The sequence below is a fragment of the Pecten maximus genome, chromosome 7 (genome assembly GCF_902652985.1).
Source record: "Pecten maximus chromosome 7, xPecMax1.1, whole genome shotgun sequence".
In the NCBI taxonomy this organism is placed as follows: Eukaryota; Metazoa; Mollusca; class Bivalvia; order Pectinida; family Pectinidae; genus Pecten; species Pecten maximus.
Window position 1 is genome coordinate 22,812,057 of NC_047021.1, and position 23,874 is coordinate 22,835,930.

Below are 23,874 nucleotides of genomic sequence, written 5' to 3' on the forward strand. Positions count from 1 at the left end.
ACTGTAATGTTCAATCTTATTTAGGCCTATGTAAGATGTGATGAATGCCATTTCAACATGCCGTTTGCCTGAATAAACATCATTATGAATAAAGCCCAATACAAAACTAAATTGAAACGACGAGGATATCTGTACATAGCTGTATTAAAAAAAAAGTGTTTTATTTTCGAAAATGTCGGTTTATAATATTTGCACATAATAATATCGCGTCAGATTAAGGCAGTCAACGAGTAGGGGTTGTCTCCCTTGCTACACTTCGTCTGAAAATTCAGCGCATGCTGTAATTTATATGTAAAAAGTTGGTATCTTTACTACAAAACGCTATGTTTTTTACTTTATTGCTTAGATGCACATGTTTAGTTGCGAGAAATGATAATGTTATTAATAAAAAAGTGGTTTATTTCGACCATGTCCGATATAAGGTTAGTATTTGGTGTAAACGTTTAATATATGATACAGTGTACTGTGTATGTATACTGAGATAGCAGTAATCATCGGTGTATACATACTTATAGCAGGTTGTTGCTCACAAGAAGTCTCTATAACAAAAAGGCTAACACGCCAGGTTCGTAGCACATAGCGTGCTAGTACTACCACTAGTGTCGCCTCGCGCCCTTCTAGGCTACTTTACGTACGGCCCAATCAGCACCGGGTGGGCGTGGCTATAAGTTTTCCAAACTAGGTATACTCAAACGATAGAAAATTGGATTGTAGTATGGGGTGTGTAACGGGATGAGCGACCAGGATTGACCATGTGCAATTACGATGGCTGTGGTTGTGCGGTCCAAGATCCGTGTAAGCGTTCTAATGTTGACATTCTTACCATTTGTGATACACTGTCGACCACAGACGGAACAGGACTACCGGCAAAACCGATACGGTCAGTACTAATAACCCTACCAATTAGTTTATCTTTAAATGTCCACCTGGAATTATGATTGTATTTTTTGTTGAATTCGTTAACAACGTATTCTTTTATTTGTTACAGGTGCGAAAGCTAAAGGACAGGTTGTGTACCCAGTTCGTTTCATTGAAAACAATGCAGATAGTGCTAATAACCATGTTATTAAAAAAAGGGATATTACCTTTGATAACGCAGATCATCTCGACGAACAAAAAGTGATATACATGTTCCCTGCCTATGGAAGGCAATTTTTATTTGACTTGAGTTTTACCAAAGATTTTATTCCGCCTGATAATGTTTTAATAGAAAAACATGAAGGCAACTACACGTGGAGCGAGGAAGGGTTTGTGGACAGTTTGGAGAACTGTTTCTATACCGGAATAGTAAATAATGACAGCTCATCCAGAGCTGTTTTCAGTCTATGTGATGGCATGGTAAGTATTAGCTCTTTTCAGTCTATGTGATGGCATGGTAAGTATGAGCTCTTTTCAGCCTATATGATGGCATGCTAAGTCTAGCTCTTTTCAGCCGATGTGATGGCATGCTAAGTCTTAGCTTTTTCAGTCGGTATGATTACGAGGTAAGTCTTAGCTAATTTTCAGCCCACATGGTGAGGCATGGCGATCTTAGCCTTAGTCGGCTGTTTTCAGCCTATGTGATGACAAATCTTAATCTGCTTTCCTTCAGCAAGTGTGACAGCACAGTAGCTATTCTATGGGTGTTCAGCATGTTATGGCATTACACCTCTGGAATTTTGTTCAGTCTGCATGACATAGTAGGATTCTATGGACGGCTGTGATGGTTAGTCCATAGAGGATACTATCAATGTAATTCTATAGAAATTTTACAGAAATACACGTGTTGCAGTATTCTATGCAGGTATAATATATAGATTACTATGGATATATGGTTACACCTTACCAGTGTACTGATATGTATCTCCGTAAAGATAAAATTGTAAGCTTTGGTAAATCTTAATGTATCTTATACTGATCGAAGTTCATTGGTGTATCAGACACACTATGACATAGAAATCTATATAGTTTGAATACAGGTACGCTGGTATATAGCTCTTTGGTAGGAAGTCTTAGTGTAACGGTACACAAATGTAATTCCGATATATAATCGCAGGCTTCCTCTTAAATTTTAAATAAAGATAATTTAAACGTATGGATATTGTACAATCTGCTTCCACAGCACTTAGTGGTAAATAGCGACTATAAAACACTCGAGTCCATGGTGAAACTTGGCCGTGCTCTCGTCTATTTACACCTTCGCCGTCTGACAGATGGTCGGCTGACGAACTGACAAAATCAGACCGGTACAATAGCACAACATATTTCTGACCTGAACGGGCGACAATAAAATCCTTCTTGTCCATCTTCATTTAATACCGCTGTCGTGTGGTCCGTGGTTTGGGATTCCATGACACTTTAGGGTTTTATCCTTATAACTATAATTAGGGTCTGTAGCCGCAAAAATCAGGACAGGAAATACTAAAAAAGAGTCCCCTTGACATCCGAAATACGGATTCTGTTGTCCCGGTACCTGCTGAACTGAAGCACCTTGAGGATTTGTCCCCGATATCAGTTCCTGTGAACGTTCATGTCCTATCTATAATAACAGCGATTAAGTCGCGAACTTTGCCTTCTTTAAGTATGAGGTAACCGAATTTTATTTGTTTTCTGTAATCAGCTTTTTCTTGTGAAATAGTACATCAAACGCTGAAGATGATAGATTATCATCTTTAAACGTCAAGGCCTCGCATCCTCCGATATTGTATTGATACGTGTAAGGTGACGGTCGGACACTTGAGGCGACTGTAGAGGCCACGCGAATCTTTATCTAATGCATAGATGTATTAAATAGTTTAGAACTCTGTAAAAATACGTCTCGTAAGCTGAGTCAGCATAATTCTATATGGTTTCCTCATAGACACAATATAAACAGGAGTTCACTGATAGCCGGCAGCCCGCGTTACAAAACCACCGACTACCTCAACCGCGCGTGCACGTGGGGCAGGTGTATATACCGATATGTATACGTATATATTATATGATGAATCGTGGATTACCTACATGCGTAGGAAATGATAACTTTCTAATTTTAGTTTGTATATATACTTTTTGGAAACCAAGAGCTGGTTTATATATGAGTGTAAAATACACAGCCTTGCTCGGCCATACATGTGAGTTACGTTTGATACGAACAAAGGTTACGCGAAATGTGCATCCCTGTTAGCGATACGTCTGCACGCGGGAAACCTGCGCGTGATGCAAGGTAACGCCAAAAGCTATATGCTTTCCCCCCTGTGTTACCGAAGCGGATAATTTGTAACCTTACTGATGAATTAGTAGGAACCAGGGTTCGACGAATCGTTGGTGGTAAACCAGTGATAAAAATGGCTAGTCAAATATTTCTTTCGTCAGTAATATTTCCTGCATGACGGATGTTGATTTCATGCAATAAGTATGTAACGTATGTTTTATACGTTACGTGTAAAAGTTTTTCGGACGTGTAAATGGCAACTTTTATAAGACATGAAATAAGTAGCTAAGGCAATATTATCATCAATGTCCAGCATCGAAAATGTCCATGTTAGAAACCTTTTGTATAATGTCCATTGGACAGTTTTGAATACGTACTGGAAATATTGCCAGTATTTGAAACTGACGTCGTTATGTCGTCGCTGTAAGGACATATGTTTGTCATGTCTCTCGCAGAGTCTGGCGTAGTTTACACAACGTACCGTTCTACAAGACTAGACATTTGAACCCAGCTGGTAAAGTTTATTTAGATGGTAGCAGATTGTAAAACGCTGTCTCTGTGAGGAGGCGCACACTCGGACAATTAAACTGTCAAGAAGGCAACAACTGCTCTTGTCCTGACCCGAGACCTCGTGCGGCAGTCGTCACTTTCAGTTCCAGAATCAGACGCACTCCAACACATTCAGAAATGTACAACATTCTTTCCTTCCAAAGTCGACACTGTATACTAACTGTCAGGTCTGATTTTGATGGGACGTTGACAAAACCCCGGGAAGACCAATCTAGACTTTGTCATACAGTACATTGTGTTGGCCATGCTCTTGTCAGTCGCCAGTGTATTTTGATACATTCCGTGTCAAAATAAATCTGGTGTGCGAGTAAGATAGTAAATACACAACAGATGTCGGTAACCAGTGGGTCTGTCCGGAGCGGACGACCCAGGAAAAACTGACCTGACTGGACGTTAACGAGCGGAAGACAAACGAGCCTGTCCCCATGTGTAGGAGGAAACGAAGGTATAGAGGACAGGTGACTGCACTCTGAACATCACAGTACCGGGTACTGACGGGACATTGGAAATTAAAATGGTGTAATGAGTACTGACTGGGCACTACCATGGTGTTGGCTGAGTACTAGTATTAGCAACGAGTGGCGACTGGGCGCTACCATGGTATCTACTGAGTACTAACGACTGGGCGCTACCATAGTGTCTACTGGGTACTAGCGACTGGGCGCTACCATAGTGTCTACTGGGTACTAGCGACTGGGCGCTACCATAGTGTCTACTGGGTACTAGCGACTGGGCGCTACCATAGTGTCTACTGGGTACTAGCGACTGGGCGCTACAATAGTGTCTACTGGGTACTAGCAACTGGGCGCTACCATAGTGTCTACTGGGTACTAACGACTGGGCGCTACCATAGTGTCTACTGGGTACTAGCAACTGGGCGCTACCATAGTGTCTACTGGGTACTAACGACTGGGCGCTACCATAGTGTCTACTGGGTACTAACGACTGGGCGCTACCATAGTGTCTACTGGGTACTAGCAACTGGGCGCTACCATAGTGTCTACTGGGTACTAACGACTGGGCGCTACCATAGTGTCTACTGGGTACTAGCAACGACAAGCTCGTCGACACTTGGCTTATGTTGAGGATAAGATGAATATTTTCTACGTAGTCAGACATTACTTGTACACACGCAAATTATGCATACGATTTTTGTTTTGCTTATGAACTTGTCAATGCTGAGCTCATTTGTAAGTCTCGCGTCAGTGCTATCTATTAATTGTAATAACGTTCTGTGGTAGTTTTATAGCTGTGTGATGGGTTAGTGAGAGTTGACTGTAAGACAGTTCGTGATAGGTTAGTGGGAGTTGATTGTAAGACCGTGTGTGATAGGTCAGTGAGAGTTGATTGTAAGACCGTGTGTGATAGGTCAGTGAGATTTGATTGTAAGACCGTGTGTGATAGATTAGTGAGAGTTGATTGTAAGATCATGCGCGATAGGTTAGTAACAGTGGTAGGTTTATGAGAGTTGAGTGAGAGTTTTAAGACATTGTGTGATAGGTTAGTGAGAGTTAATTGTAATATTATGCGTCATAGGTTAGTGAGAGTTGTTAAACCGTGTGGTAGGTTAATGAGAGTTGAGTGAGAGTTGTAAGACAGTATGTGATAGGTAAGTGAGATTTGATTTTAAGACCGTATGTGATAGGTAAGTGAGATTTGATTTTAAGACCGTGTGTGATAGGTCAGTGAGAGTTGATTGTAAGACCGTGTGTGATAGGTCAGTGAGAGTTGATTGTAAGACCGTGTGTGATAGGTTCGTGAGAGTTGATTTTAAGGCCGTATGTGATAGGTTAGTGAGAGTTGATTGAAAGACCGTGTGTGATAGGTTCGTGAGAGTTGATTGAAAGACCGTATGTGATAGGTTAGTGAGAGTTGATTGTAAGGCCGTATGTGATAGGTTAGTGAGAGTTGATTGTAAGGCCGTATGTGATAGGTTAGTGAGAGTTGATTGTAAGGCCGTATGTGATAGGTTAGTGAGAGTTGATTGAAAGACCGTGTGTGATAGGTTCGTGAGAGTTGAATAAGAGAAGTGTGAAGAGGGATACCAACAAGAGGCGAAATGCCAAGTATATTACACTTGGTGTTGTTGTCGGGAGGCCTGACGCATGTCTTTATCCCGTAAGATGTAAAAACTGATTGAGTGAGGTGTGACGCCGCATTTCACGCGTACCTGATGAGAGGGAGGAGTTCGGGGTTATAACCGATTTCTAACGAAAGTCCTTACACGTGATGCCTAACTAATTACATGTTTGAGGTCGGTTACATCATATCGCGGAAGACTAGCAATCTCCCGTTGCGATAGAGGAACCATTCTGTATAACTGGCGAGTAATAAAGTGAACATTGTAAACAGATCTCTGTGTGTCGTCACGGATAGGGGGCCGTAAAGACTGCACTTGTCGGGCCCACTCACCTCGCCGTTTATACTTGTTTGTAAATAATTATGTAAGTGGCGGTGTTGGTAGGTGTAGACTGTTATTTATAATACCTATGATGACAAATTATTATCAGTAAGGTGTTACTCCAAACGTTCTTTGACTTGGCGACGAGTGGCACATCTTACGACATAGGTAACGGACCTTGGCACGCAGTGTAAGAATCTGCTGACATTATCTGTTGCTCACTGACGAGTCAGACGTCGCAGCAGTATGAATAGCCTGTTGTAAAACTTTCTGCAATTATTTGCGCAAGGTTAATCCTGTGTGATTGCCACCGTGTTAGACCGTCGGTTTAGTCGCGCGGTAAAGGGGGCAGCGTGGATGAGAGTGATGTAATGGGCAACACACAGGTGTATTATAATCAGCGTTAGTAACGACTCGCTGACCAAATACTGGCCAGAACTGACCGATAAGGACACCACCACATCGCCAACGGGTCGGTAGTTAGTGACGAACAGACACTGGCCATTAGGTAGTAAAGATAACGCGGGACTGAGCGTGCGGTATTGTGATGGAGGCTGTCAAGTGCCGATGGCATGGTATGATAGCACATGCTCAGCCTGGTGATGTAAAACCGGTGTTCTCACTGAATACTGTCAAATTCACTAATGCTGTCGATGGTTATCTCAACACGTTTGTTTATTTGTATGGTATGTATGTGTACAATAATACCCATGCCAATATCGGTATTGTGCTGAGGTCATTGGAATTGTCTAGTAACAGCCATTATATGACCGTCGCCGGGTAATATCTGTCTGAGCGTGCCGAGGACGAGCTTGCCGGTTTACTCATCCTAGAGATATTTAAAATGAGTTTTAAATTCTCATTTACAATGCATCCAGTACACATGATATCCACATTTTTGTCAAAGGTGCAATGACGTCATAAGTGTTGATTTACGTAGAGTTGGATATGAATCGAGTTATATCGGCACCGTTACATCTCGGGACTTAGCTTTGTACTAATGCACATAAACCAAAAAAATATTCGGAAGAAATATTGGCGTTTTGGCCTAGATAGGAAGAGTTCAGTGGAGCAATGGAGTGTTGAGATGGTAGTGCTGGTAGTGGCCCAGGGTTTCCTACTGGGAGGGGAGGACCAGCCAGATATCTAATGCATAACAACCTATCTCTTGTTTACATACCTGTTTCATCAGCAGATTCTACAGAATTGAGTCCAGATTTTGGTTTTAATGTGATAAAACAACACTACATCTAATACCCGTTACTATTATACATCAAACTATAAACAGTTATTGCTTACAGTCCTAATTGATAACTTTCTGATATTTTTATAGAGGGCAGAGTTTATTATGGAATAGAAGGACTCGATCAATAGAAGCAGGGTTTTTTAGTTAAGAAATGTACATATAATATCCATTCGGATGATATTGAAGATGCTCCAAACCTTCAGTGAAACCTCTTATGAACTGGAGACCATGGATTTCTCTTGTTTTATTATTAGTATCTAGGTATCTACCGGAAACATTCTGTTTTCAAACTGACTGCTAAATTCTCAGAGAGAGAGAGAGAGGTATTAACAGATAAAATAATCTCTACAAATGCATCTATGGATCTGCCATGGAGACTGTTAATACCCAGAGGTCATGACCTATCACATAGGTCAGACTGCTAGTACCCTGAGATCATGACCTATCAATCTGACTGTTAGTACTCTTAGGTCATGACCTATCAGTCTATCAGTACCCTGATGTCATGACCTATCACAAACTGTTAGTTTCCAGAGGTCATGACCTCAGGGTACTGTCATGACCTATCGCAGGCTGTTAGTACCCTGAGGTCATGACCTATCACAAACTGTTAGTTTCCAGAGGTCATGACCTATCAAACTGTTAGTACCCTGAGGTAATGACCTATCACAAGCTGTTAGTATCTAGAGGTCATGACCTATCACAAGCTGTAAGTATCCAGAGGTCATGACCTATTACAGGCTGTTAGTATCTAGAGGTCATGACCTATCACAAGCTGTAAGTATCCAGAGGTCATGACCTATCACAGGCTGTTAGTACCCAGAGGTCCAGAGGTTAAGGAAGTCCCTTGAGATGTGAAATATTGATGAAACTTTGACATAATAGTTGGTGACAAGAGTATAATGTGATAGTGAGTGACAAAAAGCTACAAATAGTGAGTGACATGTGTCACTCTGAAAGAGACAAAATAGCTAAATCTGGAGTGAAATTTCTACACAGCAACATCAATGTTCAGAATGTTCCATTTCCATTTTATTGATACTTTATTGGATTGTCATCATTCTCTGTTTGTAATAATACCCTTATGTATAAGATATCTGTCATCCATCTTTCTTTGTTGTATTTTGAATGTTGTGATTTCTGTCTTCCAGTCCGGTATGTTTGATGTGCACGGAGAGAGGTATACACTGGAGCCCTGCTCCACAGATGAAGGAAGCTATCATTCTGGAAATAACAGTGATATCAAACCTCACTTCATCTATAAACATTCTTCATCATTTAAAAAAGATGCAGATGAATCTCATTGTGGAGTTGAAGGTAAGTTAAGCATGACAATGTGGATAAATGATGTTCAACTGACACCATAGCTAGTCAATTACATTATAACAAAACAGTGTATACCCACCAATCACATTACAGCATGCATATCTACCAATTAATGGGCAACATAAGCTATCTAAATGAAGTATAACACACATATTTTACCAATCACAGTACTGTATAAGTATCCAATCACAGTATGGCATACACACAGCTATTTCCACCAATCATAGTATAGCATGCATTTTCTACTGTACCAATCGCATTACTGTATATCTATCCAATCACACTACAATTTAAATGTCTTCACTTCGTTATTTGTTACAGAGATTCTCCTAAGCTTCTTAACTTGTCTTAGAATTGTTCTCGTAAAATCCATTCAGCTGTATTTGTAAAACAAGTAAATGTGAATTCCTGAGATTGGTAAAATAAATCATTTGAAAATTGTCCAGGTTTTCACCCATTTTCGTTAACAATTCATACCAATTTAAAAACGTGAAGAAACATTATAAAATGCCTGTGCCGTTTGTGATTTTATTAATAATTGGTATGAAAGGCATACTTTCCTCAGAAGAAATTAATATCTGCTAGCACTTATTGATTCATTGGTAAACTATTTCAAATAATGCTTTGGTGTAAAACGAGATGGTTAGAATGCCCTGAAAACAATGACAAGGGAAAGGTGTAGTGAAATGGGCCACAGGTGACTGAACAGATCTCTTTGTGGAGTTTTGCTGCAATTTTCCATTTTTGGTGTCATGCAGTGAAAATATGTAATTTGAAGCTGAGTTTTTGTGTTTTACAATGAAATGGTTTACATGAATAACTGATAAGTTTACATTTACAACAAAACAGATTTAAGATCAAAAGTAGGGAATGATGGTATTTGATTTCTTTTGACCATATTTAATACAGTTTAATTGGATTTTGTACAAAATATCATTAAGATGCCTCAGTAGGTTTTTTTGGACCCCTACAGATGTGTACCCCTGAAGCCTGCCAAGTGTAAATGGCCTATGTGTTCGAATATGGATGTTTCTACAATAACTATCTAAATAGGGCAATACAAATCTCATAAACTGTAATTGTTTGGAGAATTAAAAGCCATTTTGATGGCTCACACAATGTCATACACCACAGGGTGTTAGGCTAGGTACAGTGTAGTCAGCCATGAACGGTTCAGGATATCTGATCATTAATATGTTTGTAGTGAATGTGATCTTTGATAGTGTTCAGGAGTGGCCTGTGATGATTTGGGTCGCTGGTCATTTCATAGCTCAATGTTGTTTTCTGAAAGTAAAAAAAACCTTTTACTGGTGTGCTTTATTTCATATTAGGGAGATAAGATATATGTAACTAGGACCATTGGTCAACAGTCCACTATAGAAACATTGTAGAAGGATAAAACCTGGCAGTGACCAGCACCATTGGTCAGTACTGGACTGTACAAAGCTCCAACATCTGTCCTGTACTAGATTCTGTCCTGTCACTACCAGTGGAATAAGTGGAGTTGACCACACTGTTCTAGTGGCATGGACAGGCTGAATATTGTGTTCAAACTGACCACAATATAGGTTACATGAGAAAATATAAACCACAAAATGGTATCTGTTGACATGCTTACTTAGAACAGTACTAATTCATCAGTGACTTCTCTGTCACTGTAACCACAAAATTTACCCAGAGAATGTACAACAAAATATATATATCACAGAATTTACCCGGAGAATACAAGGTAAAATATATATATAAGAATTTACCTGGAGAATATATGGTAAAATATATATCTCAGAATTAACCTGGACAATATATATGGTAAAATATATATCTCAGAATTAACCTGGACAATATATATGGTAAAATATATATCTCAGAATTAACCTGGACAATATACAGTCAAACTTCGATGTTTCGAAGTTCAAGGGACTAACAGAAAAACTTCGAAACAGCGGGACTTCGAATTATTCATGGTTGACAATAGATCGATGTTTTCTTGATAATGACCATATATATATGTTAACGTTACATCTCCTCGGTGTCTTCGTGATGATCGTCGCCTGTCAGGCTCAAAAGTTAATTTATACCTCAAACACAACAAAATAAAAATACTTTTCATTAATTATACCTAAGCATTTTATTAATTAAACAAACTATTATCGGTTACAAAACACTTATATCGCATTTAACAGATAAAGCAAAAGAAGTACAATGCACACTTACGTAAGTCGTTAGGCTTTTCTGCTAAAGACACGTGCGGTTACGTTATGTGCATATAAAATACGGAATGCCGATCGCTTGGAGAATGCATGATTGAATGACAAATAATCGATTTACTTGGATATTTATGTATAAGTTTGCAATGTGACACTGATGAGTGAAGACATCGCTAATTGTTTGTGTTTAAAATTGGTCCGCTTGTTTTATAGTTCCGCAAAATTTACTCACCGACCGCTGATTTCAATGGCGGCGAAGACTACCCAAATGTTTTACCGGAGTGATTAAATGTCATGGCTTCTAAATACACCTTTTATCTATCAATTTGGTCTGATTATTAATTAACCCCATGATCGGGAGTGACAACACACGCTATCGTTATCCCTATTGTCAGTCTGGGCATCTAGGGGAGAAGTGTGAAATCTTGCCTCGGGGGTCACGACCAACACCTGTCCAGTGGTCAGTACAGGTAAACTTTTGTTCGAATCATGAGATGTCAATTACCTATGACATCATAGCTAACGGGCCATGAAAAAAGTTCGATACATCGAAAACTTCGATTTATAAAAATTCGAATCATGCATAGGTTCGTTAGTAGCGTTATATAGTAAGGAAATTCGGGACCAAGCAAAAAGTTCGATACAGCGAGAAATTCGAATCAACGAAGTTCGAATCATCGAGGTTTGACTGTATATGGTAAAATATATATATCAGAATTTACCTGGAGAATATATGGTATAATATATCTCTCAGAATTAACCTGGACAATATATATGGTAAAATATATATCTCAGAATTTACCTACAGGATATATGATAATATATATACAAAAAAAAAAAAATTGTATCACATAATTTACCTAGCAAAAATACAATAATATACATGTATATACAACAAAACATATGTTTTAGAATTTACCTGGAGAATATACAATAAAATATATCGCAGAGTGTACCCAACATAATGTATATATGTCACAAAATGTGCTATAGCAAAAATTTAGTTTGAATTGTCATAAAAAAGATAGTGAAAAATATCGCTAATAAGCAATTTACCTGTTGGCTAATTTATGAGGTATTCTAATATACTTCATATAACTGATACTATTTATTTTTATTAACGTTTTTTCACTAATTATTTCATTTTGTGAGTCGCTGTACTCTACATAACCTCTGGGTACTGTATTGAGCACAATAAGTTTATAACTGGTGCCCTGTTGATCGAGCTGGGTGGGTGTCGGGCTCCATTAGAGGACAAAAACAACTAGATGGGGTTTATACCTTGGGACAGAAAAGGCACATAAATAATGAAATTAAAAAATTTCAGTTCACAAAAGATTTTATTTTTTTCCATTTTCCTTACAGGTTCATTTGATGACCAAGAGAAAATTTGGTTGATTTTGTTAATTTGACTTAAATCAGGAAGGTGAAAATAGTTAATTGGTAAAACAGGATTTTCTTTGATGTTCAGGTGCAAAATATTCATGAAGGAATTGCATTAGTAAGGGGAGGCCAGGTGAACTTTACACTGCCACAGAAATTGATTGTGTTTGTAGTCTAACACTAGGACAGTGTCCGAGTTGTTGTGTGGATAGTATTATAAAGATATTGACCACTGTCCAGGTGATTCACTTGATTTAGCTGGTCATTTACTTATTAGTTACTGTGGATATGGGTCAGTTTTGGCCACTGGATATGGGTCAGTTTTGACCTAGTATAGTACACAGAACCATGTTTTTCCTGATCAGGTCAGCTTACTCTAGATTTACACATTTAAAGGAAGAATTTTAAAAACATTAATCCGTGTCATTAATTTTGTCTCGAACACCCTGAGGAATTTCCGACAGTTTACAGTATATGAGGGAATCAGGAATATCTAGTTCTGTAATTGATTTAAATCTATTGTTGCAAAGTTGCTAAATGATTGACAAAGTTTCATTGTGGTTTGTCAGAACTGAGCAAGTCACAACACAATCTGTATTTATTTGACTATAGCGACCACTTGGTCTGTTTTGTGAGGTATAACTGGACCACTTGGTCTGTTTTGTGAGGTATAACCGGACCACTTGGTCTGTTTTGTGAGGTATAACCGGTCCACTTGGTCTGTTTTGTGAGGTATAACCGGACCACTTGGTCTGTTTTGTGAGGTATAACTGGACCACTTGGTCTGTTTTGTGAGGTATAACCAGGACCACTTGGTCTGTTTTGTGAGGTATAACCAGGACCACTTGGTCTGTTTTGTGAGGTATAACTGGACCACTTGGTCTGTTTTGTGAGGTATAACTGGACCACTTGGTCTGTTTTGTGAGGTATAACCAGGACCACTTGGTCTGTTTTGTGAGGTATAACTGGACCACTTGGTCTGTTTTGTGAGGTATAACCATGACCACTTGGTCTGTTTTGTGAGGTATAACCAGGACCACTTGGTCTGTTTTGTGAGGTATAACCGGACCACTTGGTCTGTTTTGTGAGGTATAACTGGACCACTTGGTCTGTTTTGTGAGATATAACCGGTCCACTTGGTCTGTTTTGTGAGGTATAACCGGACCACTTGGTCTGTTTTGTGAGGTATAACCGGACCACTTGGTCTGTTTTGTGAGGTATAACCGGACCACTTGGTCTGTTTTGTGAGGTATAACCGGGTCCACTTGATCTGTTTTATTGATATAGGCTTATTGTAGAAAATACTCTACTGGAAAATTACTTATCTGAATAAATTTGTTCCGAACGGTTTAGTGCAACTGAAACATTGTCATACATGGATGTAAATTTTCATGCAGAGTTATACATGGTCTTACATTTTATTATGTACTTTATCATATATGGATGTACATTGTCATACATAGATGTACAATGTCAAACATAGATGTACAATGTCATACATAGATGTACATTATCATACATAGATGTACAATGTCATACATAGATGTACAATGTCATACATAGATGTATATTGTCATACATAGATGTACAATGTCATACATAGATGTACATTGTCATACATGAATGTGCCATGTCATGCATTTATATACATTGTCATATCTGAATATTGTCATACACAGATGTACATTGTAAAACATTATTATTGTATACAATATCGATGTGCATTTTTCATTGTTATGTAACAAATGGTCACGTTCACATTGTAATGTATTGGTGTAGTGTTAGAGGTGTAGAATTGTGTAAGTCTGATGTAGGCGGGTCACATACCTACATGCTTGTATGTTGAGGTACACATTGTTGATCAGACAAGTAATTACCAGCGACATTAACAATTACCAAGGCGAGCAGAGGAGCCCTCACTCATAACTCCAGAATGTGGCTGGCCCCAAGTTCTACATATAGCTGTCCCTGTCGACAGTCAGGTCATCTCTGAAATCCAAACATTCTCTTCTCAATAATATTATCTTGTCTGCGCCCTTGGAATATATTGTGGCATAACTGAAAGACCATGGTTAACTATTTGTTGATGACATCAGAAAATTGACCAGTTGCTTGACAAAAATCTGTTCTTTGAAGATTTCAGAGGAACATCACCTAAATATCGGCCAGTTTTACTGTTACCCAGGAGGGCAGTCACTTCTACCTTGTTATAAATATTAAGTATGACCAGTTATGTCCTCTACAATGCCTTCAGCTTATAACATATACAATATTTAGAGCAGACCTCAGTCAGGTGTAAATGCGTGTTGGGGGTGAGGAACATACCTGTGTCCACAGCCAGGTCTTTTTTAAGGGATCTGACAGTGTAAAGAAAATGGTCTGAATTACTGTAGTATCAAACACCAATAGGAGTCATCATTTAGACCCAAATCTGTGTCCCAAAGACATATTCTATTGTCAACGGAATCATGGATGAATTAATTTGGGGACCTGTTCAAAAGAAATCTAGAGACATTTGTATGTTTTGTTTGAGAAATGTATATAGAATGTCGTGTGTTAAGTGTAGGGGGATGATCTCATTGTCTTACTTACACGATTGGGTGGTTGAACTCTCAGCGTAACTACAGATGTTTGAAGTATAATATGGTAGAAATGGCAGTCTGTCTCTAACATCAAACACAAGCCAATGACAACAAAAATGTAGAATGTTACAAGCACTTCACTGTTGGTGCTGTGATTAGTATTGAGACACCAGTCTTCCCATTGAATGCTTCGTTACATTATTTTGGCTAAATCTATTGTAGAATTTCTCTGTGTTCATTGTCGACTGCTTTAGTACCACTTAGTACATAGATGTGGTAGATATGTAGACATTCTGAACCAACATACTGGAGATTAGTCGGCCATTATTAAGTTTGGCACATGTGTGTAGGTACCAGCGTGTGAGATGGGCGGGCCATGTTAGGGTGACCCTCTTGTTTCTGTCACATGGGGCCCACATCCCTTTGTCTTTGTCCTTAGCCCCGTCTGACATCTTATCGAGCCTCACTGGTCCCCATAAGAACCAATCAGCTCTAATTTAAATGATATCTTACGGCTCTGTTTTGCTGTCGACAGTTGTGGAATTTTAATCAGATAGCTGGGGATTTATGAGGGTTCATTATACCAGGCCATCCGAGCTTGATCCAGACTTTGACATCATTTCCAGGTGGGACTGTTGTCTATTACTCCCATCCCCTAATGAGAAGGGGTTAATTGTGAGACTTGACCTGCCAGCCTCCCTCCAGACCCTATTGATCTGTACAGTAAGAGATACTATCTTGGTTGACTATGGGTTCTCATTAACATTCTATATTACTGTACTGTTATCTGGCAGACAATGTAAGCCCTCATTATAAGTGTAGAAGTCCGGTCAGAAATCAATTAAAAAATGAGCATTGGGATAGAGTGTTCTGTTATCTGATCAATGATTATATATGTTATCATCAATAAGTTTTGATATAGTTATCTATTCATAACGCAGTCAGGAATCTCAGGGGACTGACTTGATTTGACTAGCATTGTGTTTTTTGTTTACACAAGGTTCATAAGTTTGTACAAGTTTTGTCGGTACTACCAAATGGATGTTTATGGTCCAGACAATGTAGAACTATATCTGCTAGCCTTTCTTGAAATTCCTTATCTTTAACTTTTCCATAGAAAAGCATGATTGGATTTAAGGAAACATTTTAATTCAAGGACACTAATTCTGTAATGCTTTCCATTTTCTCAAGTTAAAGCATATATTTCAAACTTGGACCTGGCCTGTTTAGATTCTCTCTTGATCTGACAATATAGAAATTTCTCCTAGACTTTGCCTGTTTAGAGCTCTTCTCATAGAGTTAACTTCTCTGTGGCCCTAACAATGTAGAACTTTCTCCTCTCCTGGCCCTAACAATGTAGAACTTTCTCCTCTCCTGGCCCTGACAATGTAGAACTTTCTCCCCTCCTGGCCCTAACAATGTAGAACTTTCTCCTCTCCTGGCCCTAACAATGTAGAACTTTACTCTCCTGGCCCTAACAATGTAGAACTTTCTCCCCTCCTGGCCCTAACAATGTAGAAATTTCTCCTCTCCTGGCCCTAACAATGTAGAACTTTCTCCTCTCCTGGCCCTAACAATGTAGAACTTTCTCCTCTCCTGGCCCTAACAATGTAGAACTTTCTCCTCTCCTGGCCCTAACAATGTAGAACTTTCTCCTCTCCTGGCCCTAACAATGTAGAACTTTCTCTTCTCCTGGCCCTGACAATGTAGAACTTTCTCCTCTCCTGGCCCTAACAATGTAGAACTTTCTCCTCTCCTGGCCCTAACAATGTAGAACTTTCTCCTCTCGTAGCCCTAACAATGTAGAACTTTCTCCTCTCCTGGCCCTAACAATGTAGAACTTTCTCCTCTCCTGGCCCTGACAATGTAGAACTTTACCTCTCCTGGCCCTAACAATGTAGAACTTTCTCCTCTCCTGGCCCTAACAATGTAGAACATTCTCCTCTCCTGGCCCTAACAATGTAGAACTTTCTCCTCTCCTGGCCCTAACAATGTAGAACTTTCTCCTCTCCTGGCCCTAACAATGTAGAACTTTCTCCTCTCCTGGCCCTAACAATGTAGAACTTTCTCTTCTCCTGGCCCTAACAATGTAGAACTTTCTCCTCTCCTGGCCCTGACAATGTAGAACATTCTCCTCTCCTGGCCCTAACAATGTAGAACTTTCTCCTCTCCTGGCCCTAACAATGTAGAACTTTCTCCTGGAGTTGGACCTCCTGGTCTGTCTAGATTCTGTGATAGCGTAGTGTTACATATACAAGGACAGATGCTGACCATTATCTGGTCATAACTTACTGATGGACATCCTACAGCAGATGTTTAAGGCAATTTGTTTGACCACTGTGACCCTGGAATTGTCTCGTGTCTTTTGGCTTCAGTTAATGTAAGCTCATCATCTCATCTCACAACCAGTAACTCATACGACATAGTCTTAGGAAAATGTTCAATGCGAAAATTATCAGTCTTCCAAGTTATTATTATTATTATCCACTTTTCTCATTTAATAAATTAACAATCTTCTATAATACATAGTGACATACACTCTAAGACAGGAGCCAACTAGACATAGGACTGTCAACCAGTATTACTAGAATGATAATTGGTAGACCAGACAGTATTGTTTGGAGAATATCTCACAGAGCCATGATGGGGACCTGTGCTGCAGAGGCTGGAGATCTTGTCTGCCATTGACATGTCTATCTGATGGGGATTAAATGGCAGCTATCTTCAGGGTCAATTACAGCTAATTATGTGAGATTATTGTTAATCCATTTTTGAGTAGGAGATAGTGGAGGTTAGATTGGAGGGGGAACCCCACATGTGTCAGAAGTACCAGCAGGCAAAACTTGGACACTGTACTCGCGGCTAATCTGTCAGCTAATCTGTCGCTCAAGGTAGATGGAGCTTCTATCTCAGGTGGATCTCTACCAAGAATGGAGAGATTATTGCCGAGATAAACTAGTTTTTTTTTTTCTCCACACAGGATGCACAGTATGTCGATGCAGCTTTAAAAGAAATTAGATGTATCAGCATTTATTGGTGCCAACTTGAAGTTGGTGTTTATATGCGTTATTTTTGTAAGATGATGATGAAAAAAATATTTCATTAATTGTACAAAGAGAAAGTTGCTATTTTTGCAGTGTTGTAAATATGTTCTGGTAATAGCGGTGATGAGTAATGGAGGGTGTATGGGAAAATGTACAGAACGGTAATGAGTGGTTTGTTTATAGAACGGTATTGACCACGCAGGGAAGTATCTCAGGACCAAAATATATCTTCTACTGCAGTTCTGTACCTTAAAACTTTCATCCAATTCTATTTATAGATATGTGAATAGGAACCATGAAGCATAAATGTGATGAAGGAAGAACTTTGTAAAACATTTGGCAGAATAAAGAATGCAGAAAATGTTGTGTAAATCCTGATTTTCAGTGGCTGTAGACTGCAGTACTATGGGACGAGAGGTATATTACTGAGAAAGTATTGTGTTGTTGTTATAATACTCAGGGTAATGAGATAAAGTGATGGGCACTGACTATAATTGGTGAATAAAGCTGCCCCACCCTTCCTAGGGTAATAGGGTAAAGCACACTGGGATTTTATAAAACATTGAGATATTCTGTAGTGGTATACGTTGTAAACAAATTGCCCTATATGCTTAATTTCGTGATGAAAACTATCAATTGTTACACAATTATTAAGAAAAAAACTCAAAAAACAAAGCAGTTGATATTGGTTTTGACTGCAGCAGATGTCTGCAGCAGCTTATGCTGTTGTAAATAGGCCCAGAGGCTTGCATAGATTTGTATGATGAATGTAAAAACTGGATTTGTGATCCATGTAGAGCTTGACTGAAATAGGGAGAAAAGGAAAGCTGGACTAGGAATAAAAGGAGAGAAAGTCGGACTAGGGATGAAAGGAGAGAAAGGCTGACTAGGAATGAAAGGAAAGAAAGGCTGACTAGGAATAAAAGGAGAGAAAGTCGGACTAGGGATGAAAGGAGAGAAAGTCGGACTAGGGATAAAAGGAGAGAAAGGCTGACTAGGAATGAAAGGAGAGAAAGGCTGACTAGGGATAAAAGGAGAGAAAGTCGGACTAGGGATGAAAGGAGAGAAAGGCTGACTAGGGATGAAAGGAGAGAAAGTCGGACTAGGGATGAAAGGAGAGAAAGTCGGACTAGGGATGAAAGGAGAGAAAGTCGGACTAGGAATAAAAGGAGAGAAAGGCTGACTAGGAATAAAAGGAGAGAAAGGCTGACTAGGGATGAAAGGAGAGAAAGTCGGACTAGGGATGGAAGGAGAGAAAGGCTGACTAGGGATGAAAGGAGAGAAAGGCTGAGTAGGGATGAAAGGAGAGAAAGGCTGACTAGGGATGAAAGGAGAGAAAGGCTGACTAGGGATGAAAGGAGAGAAAGTCGGACTAGGGATGAAAGAGAAAGGCTGACTAGGAATAAAAGGAGAGAAAGTCGGACTAGGGATGAGAGGAGAGAAAGGCTGACTAGGGATGAAAGGAGAGAAAGTCGGGCTATGGATGAAAGAGAAAGGCTGAGTAGGGATGAAAGGAGAGAAAGTCTGACTAGGGATGAAAGGAGAGAAAGGCTGACTAGGGATGAAAGGAGAGAAAGTCTGACTAGGGATGAAGGAAATAGAGTGAGGGTAAAAGGAGGTACAAGGTGTTGCTAGGAAAGGGTTATAACCAGTGTAAACCTACAGACACACAGGTCAGACGGGGGCTAAGCATGGCTAAGTGCCAACACATTCAACTTATTTTATTACAAACCATTGGGCACATCACACCTTGTAGTACTCTCACTAGATCTCTCCAGTCCAGGGTACACAGATCTTTATCCCAGCGTTCTGTATATTATTAGATAGAGTATATGAAATGTTTTATATATTTTACACATCTGTTAGAATTGGAGCATGCACACCTACCAGCTTTATTCCTGTGCTAATGATTTTTTGTATGTATGTTAAAGAAATCGTTTTTGTCATTTGTTATGTTTTTCAAAATTTTGGAAAAATTCTTTGCATTTTTGTCGTAGGGTGTTATTAGAGAATAATTGGGCATTTTGTGTGTGGTTTTTGCATACATTTGATGTAATTGTGTAGTCCGAGTGATTCAGCAGACTTGGTCGGCCTGGCGACTACATCGTATTGGGGGGCCCTCAGGTTGCATGTTCTACTATAGAGGTCATGACCTGTGATGGGTGTACCTAAGGACAAGGTCATTATAACGTCATTAATACTAGTGCATTGCATGATGTCATCTTCACCAGCAAATGAAGGAATTTTCTCCCGGTGTTAGATTCCAGATTCGTATTTTTGTCTCCATTTCCTTGGTGTGTGTGCCTGTAATGTCTGGCTCATTCTGTGCACCTTTGCTATTTGATGGACACTTTGATGTAGCTTCAACTTGTCTTATCATGAGCATATAAAAAGTTCTGTCATCCAGATCAAAGCCAGGGCAGGTATCTGTGTTCGGGGTGAGGAGTATTAGGGCACACTACCCTTGTATTAGGGGGCGGAGGGTGTCACTACTGGAGTGAGGGTAGTACTGATAGGTGACGGAGGGTGATGAGGGTGACACGTTTGACAGAGAAGGTGGTTCACTGTGGACACCTGAGCACCTTAAGTACACAAGACAGCCATCAAGTCTTACAGATATACGATTGTTGTTGTTAGCTCTCTCACCAGTATTTACTTCTGTCCCATCTTTCTATTATTGTTTTCTTTTTATGTCAGGTTTGTCAGCAGATTGAAAAGCTCATCTCCTGTGTGGCTTTGTTACTATAGTAGTAGCCTTGTCACTCCTGACAGAGACCTAAATGATATTTATGGCCTCTGGCTTACTAAAGTCACTGCACAGACTCTCACCAATGTAAAGTACATGAACACTTGCGAAAAAAGGTTAAAAAATTTAACAAAAATCCTTAACAAAAAGGTAAAAATGAATTTTTCATATCATATTAAATAGCCTAAATTATTTTCTTGGCTGGTTTAGGTGGGAAGTGATTATGTATGCCTATCTTGGAGTGAGATCTACTGTTAGGTGACTTACATAGCTAATACTACAGGTAATTTATAACTTATATTGTGGTATTACAATATCCATATAATATATGGTGTAGGAAATCATAAGACAAGTTTAAGTAAAGGTGTCTGCGAGTAGACCCCAATTTTGAGGATAATTTATTATATACCTGTAGTTTAAAGGTGAATCATTTTAATAGAAGTTTGGATAAAAAATAAATGACATTTTTTAAGACTCCATCATTTATGATATATTTCATATGTTCCTGTTGAACTTCACCAAACCTGTATGGTATGTTTCCTACAGATTCCTTAAATGCCGTAGATCTCAAACATATTACCGAATACGAAAAAGTTTTTCAGATGGAATAAAAATGGCCATGTGTGAAAAACTTTATCCTGTCAGAAAAATGTTACCCTAGCTTAAGGCAAACTCAGAAAAACTTTCTTAACAAGGCATTTAGCTTTTGTGCAAATCCTTTGTAGTCATTATGTACGGAAATCCAAGATAAATTTCAGTAATTGTTAAATGAATTTTTAAAATACAATTGGAGATTTATCACCTGTTTCTTCAATGACTGCTCTGTCACACCCAAATGATATGTAAAGATTATACATAAATAACATGTAAGAATGAGCTGTGTTTGCTAAAGGAAAGCACGACCTGTCAAAACACACTGATTATTGATAGCTATGTTACTCCAGTACAGTGTACAAATATATATATAGATTACCATGGAATATCATTTGGAGCGTGTATGATAATATTTTTACTGATTCGATTGACTGTATTTCCAGATAGCAAATATCATTGAAAAACATTGATGTGGTAATTTGGATGGGCTATATCAATATTGACTATACTCGAGGACGGGTGGTATGTTGTAGTAGTGTATCTCGCCTGTGTCGTGACACCTGCGATAGACTGGCCCTTTAACGAGATACAGTACAGGTAGATAGATAGGTATCTTACACACCCGCTCACTTATCAACTCTTTCTGTACCTAGCCATATAACCATATAGGGGAGGGGTATGTTTCCTGATTAGACTTTAATCAGTATAGGCTTTGACCCTTAATTAAACAGATCAAGATGACCCTCCGATGATTTTCAGTGTCAGATAGAGGGGCTAAAGTGTGAAATATATGTTGTCTGGCCGGTTCCTAGTCAGCGAGTCTGGGGCTGGACACTGTGGACTGTTAATAGGTAGTCTAGCTTGTGTGGCCAGTGTAATGGGTCATTTTGGGTCAGGAAGGTGGTATAATATATGACAATGTCTGTATTCTCTCATCTCCTGTCATTATTATTACTGAAAAACCCCAGTATGTGTATGTTTTTGGTGGTGGTGGTCTGACACAGTACAGGTCTACTGGTCTACCAAGGAGGACTGCCTGTGTTTGTCTTATTCCATATTTATCTGGCAATAAGGCCATGTCTATAATAAGGCCACTTTGCTTTGTCACTTTTAAGTTAATAATTACTGGATAATTATGGTATATGTTTGCTTTTAAGAGATTGATTAATAAATTCTTCTGATTAGTTCAACAAAGAAAGTAAATTCATGTACTACCTTGCAAGTGTCTGCTGGAATAAAACTTATATAATTCAAAATGTAAATCACAAGATTATACGGATTACATGTGTTCATTAGCTCTTCGTCTCAGGATCTTCATTGAGGTCAAGGTCAAATTAGTCTAGTAACACTCTTACTATCAAGGTTCAAAGGTGGACATGGCTTGTCAAAGCCAGGTGTCAAAAGGTGCCCTGGGATACTGGTGACCACTAAGATATGAAGGGAGGTAGGGAGTTTGTAGCACCTTGGGACCCACACAGGCAATACCTGTCCCTTTAGGGCCACAGGAAGATGTTTAGACAGATTAGGCCTAAACTGCCAAAAGGATATGTTTAACAAGATCAAATGGATGTTAAGTGTCAGTCCATATTTTCTATCATCTCTCTGCAGTAGTATTGGCCTGTATGGCCGATAATGTAGACGGATACCTCCCAATCAGTTAGTGATATAACGGTAGATAACTATCAGGATAACTTGTCAGCTCACTGGCGAGAACAGGTGTAAACTTGGGCTGATCTACAGCTCCTTCTCCGCTTCTCCAGGTGTACCATATGGACCAGTACATACCATGTTTATATCATCCCTTTCTCAGACTGACCCACACTGGTCAGTGATACCTTTCTGACCCACACCACCAGTCTGCTGGTCAGTTGTAGGTTGTATCTCCAGCCACTATTTATATTCATGGCCTCAAACCCATTAATGCATATGCTTGGTAGATTAAATTGGGCTGAACCAGAGTATAGGTACATAGTCCTATGCATAGTTATAAATTCATCAATTCAAACCACCTTATATTAAATCAAAATTTTCCTTGGTGGCTTATTGTTTTTATTCATATATATAGTTCTGATTAAGCTGCCGTTTTAGCATGTAAAAATGATTTCTTTGATATAATTATAAATTCACAAATTATAAAGTGTTTTTAATTATTTGAAAAAAAAAGAAATATAATTTTAAAATCATTTGTGTTATTTTTTTTGCCCAAGTCAATTTGGAATAAATTTTTATGACAGGATAAACAGTGCCTTGTGCGGTGGTAGTTTTGTAGTTTCGGTTGAGCTGTGATTACTGAAGCTCTGAACCTTGGATTACTACACTCAAGTACACCTATACTTTTAACTTAAAAAAAATATTAATCATGACATGGATTAGTTTTGATGTATGACTCACTCTATTGACATATACAGGCTATTATTAGGGCTGTCACCCCCCAGTGTTAGCATGGACTCCTTTCTGATCAATGAAGGAAGTGTCCACTAGGATTTAAAAGGTAACAATTTCAAATTTATTTCAAAGTTCAACTGATGAACTAAAATTTGCAAGTGATTTTGGAAATATACATTGTGGGTAGTATGACCATGAAATCAAGGGTACTTTGGGCC

At 39.0% G+C, this 23,874-nt stretch overlaps 1 protein-coding gene across 4 annotated transcripts in view; it reads left to right on the plus strand.

The window, feature by feature from the left end:
• Positions 1-627: 627 nt before the first annotated feature.
• The window catches only part of LOC117331939 (A disintegrin and metalloproteinase with thrombospondin motifs 9-like), a 163,340-nt gene continuing 140,093 nt past the window's right edge, over positions 628-23,874 (plus strand). For 3 of the 4 annotated variants that reach the window (XR_004533701.1, XR_004533700.1, XM_033890945.1), the window contains exons 1-3: positions 628-880; positions 989-1,338; positions 8,541-8,706. Coding sequence is in view for 2 of the 4 variants with exons in the window: in XM_033890945.1 (XP_033746836.1) it covers positions 766-880; positions 989-1,338; positions 8,541-8,706 (631 nt within the window). In the remaining 2 variants the exon portion in view is untranslated. The other variant, XM_033890946.1, reaches the window with a different exon arrangement.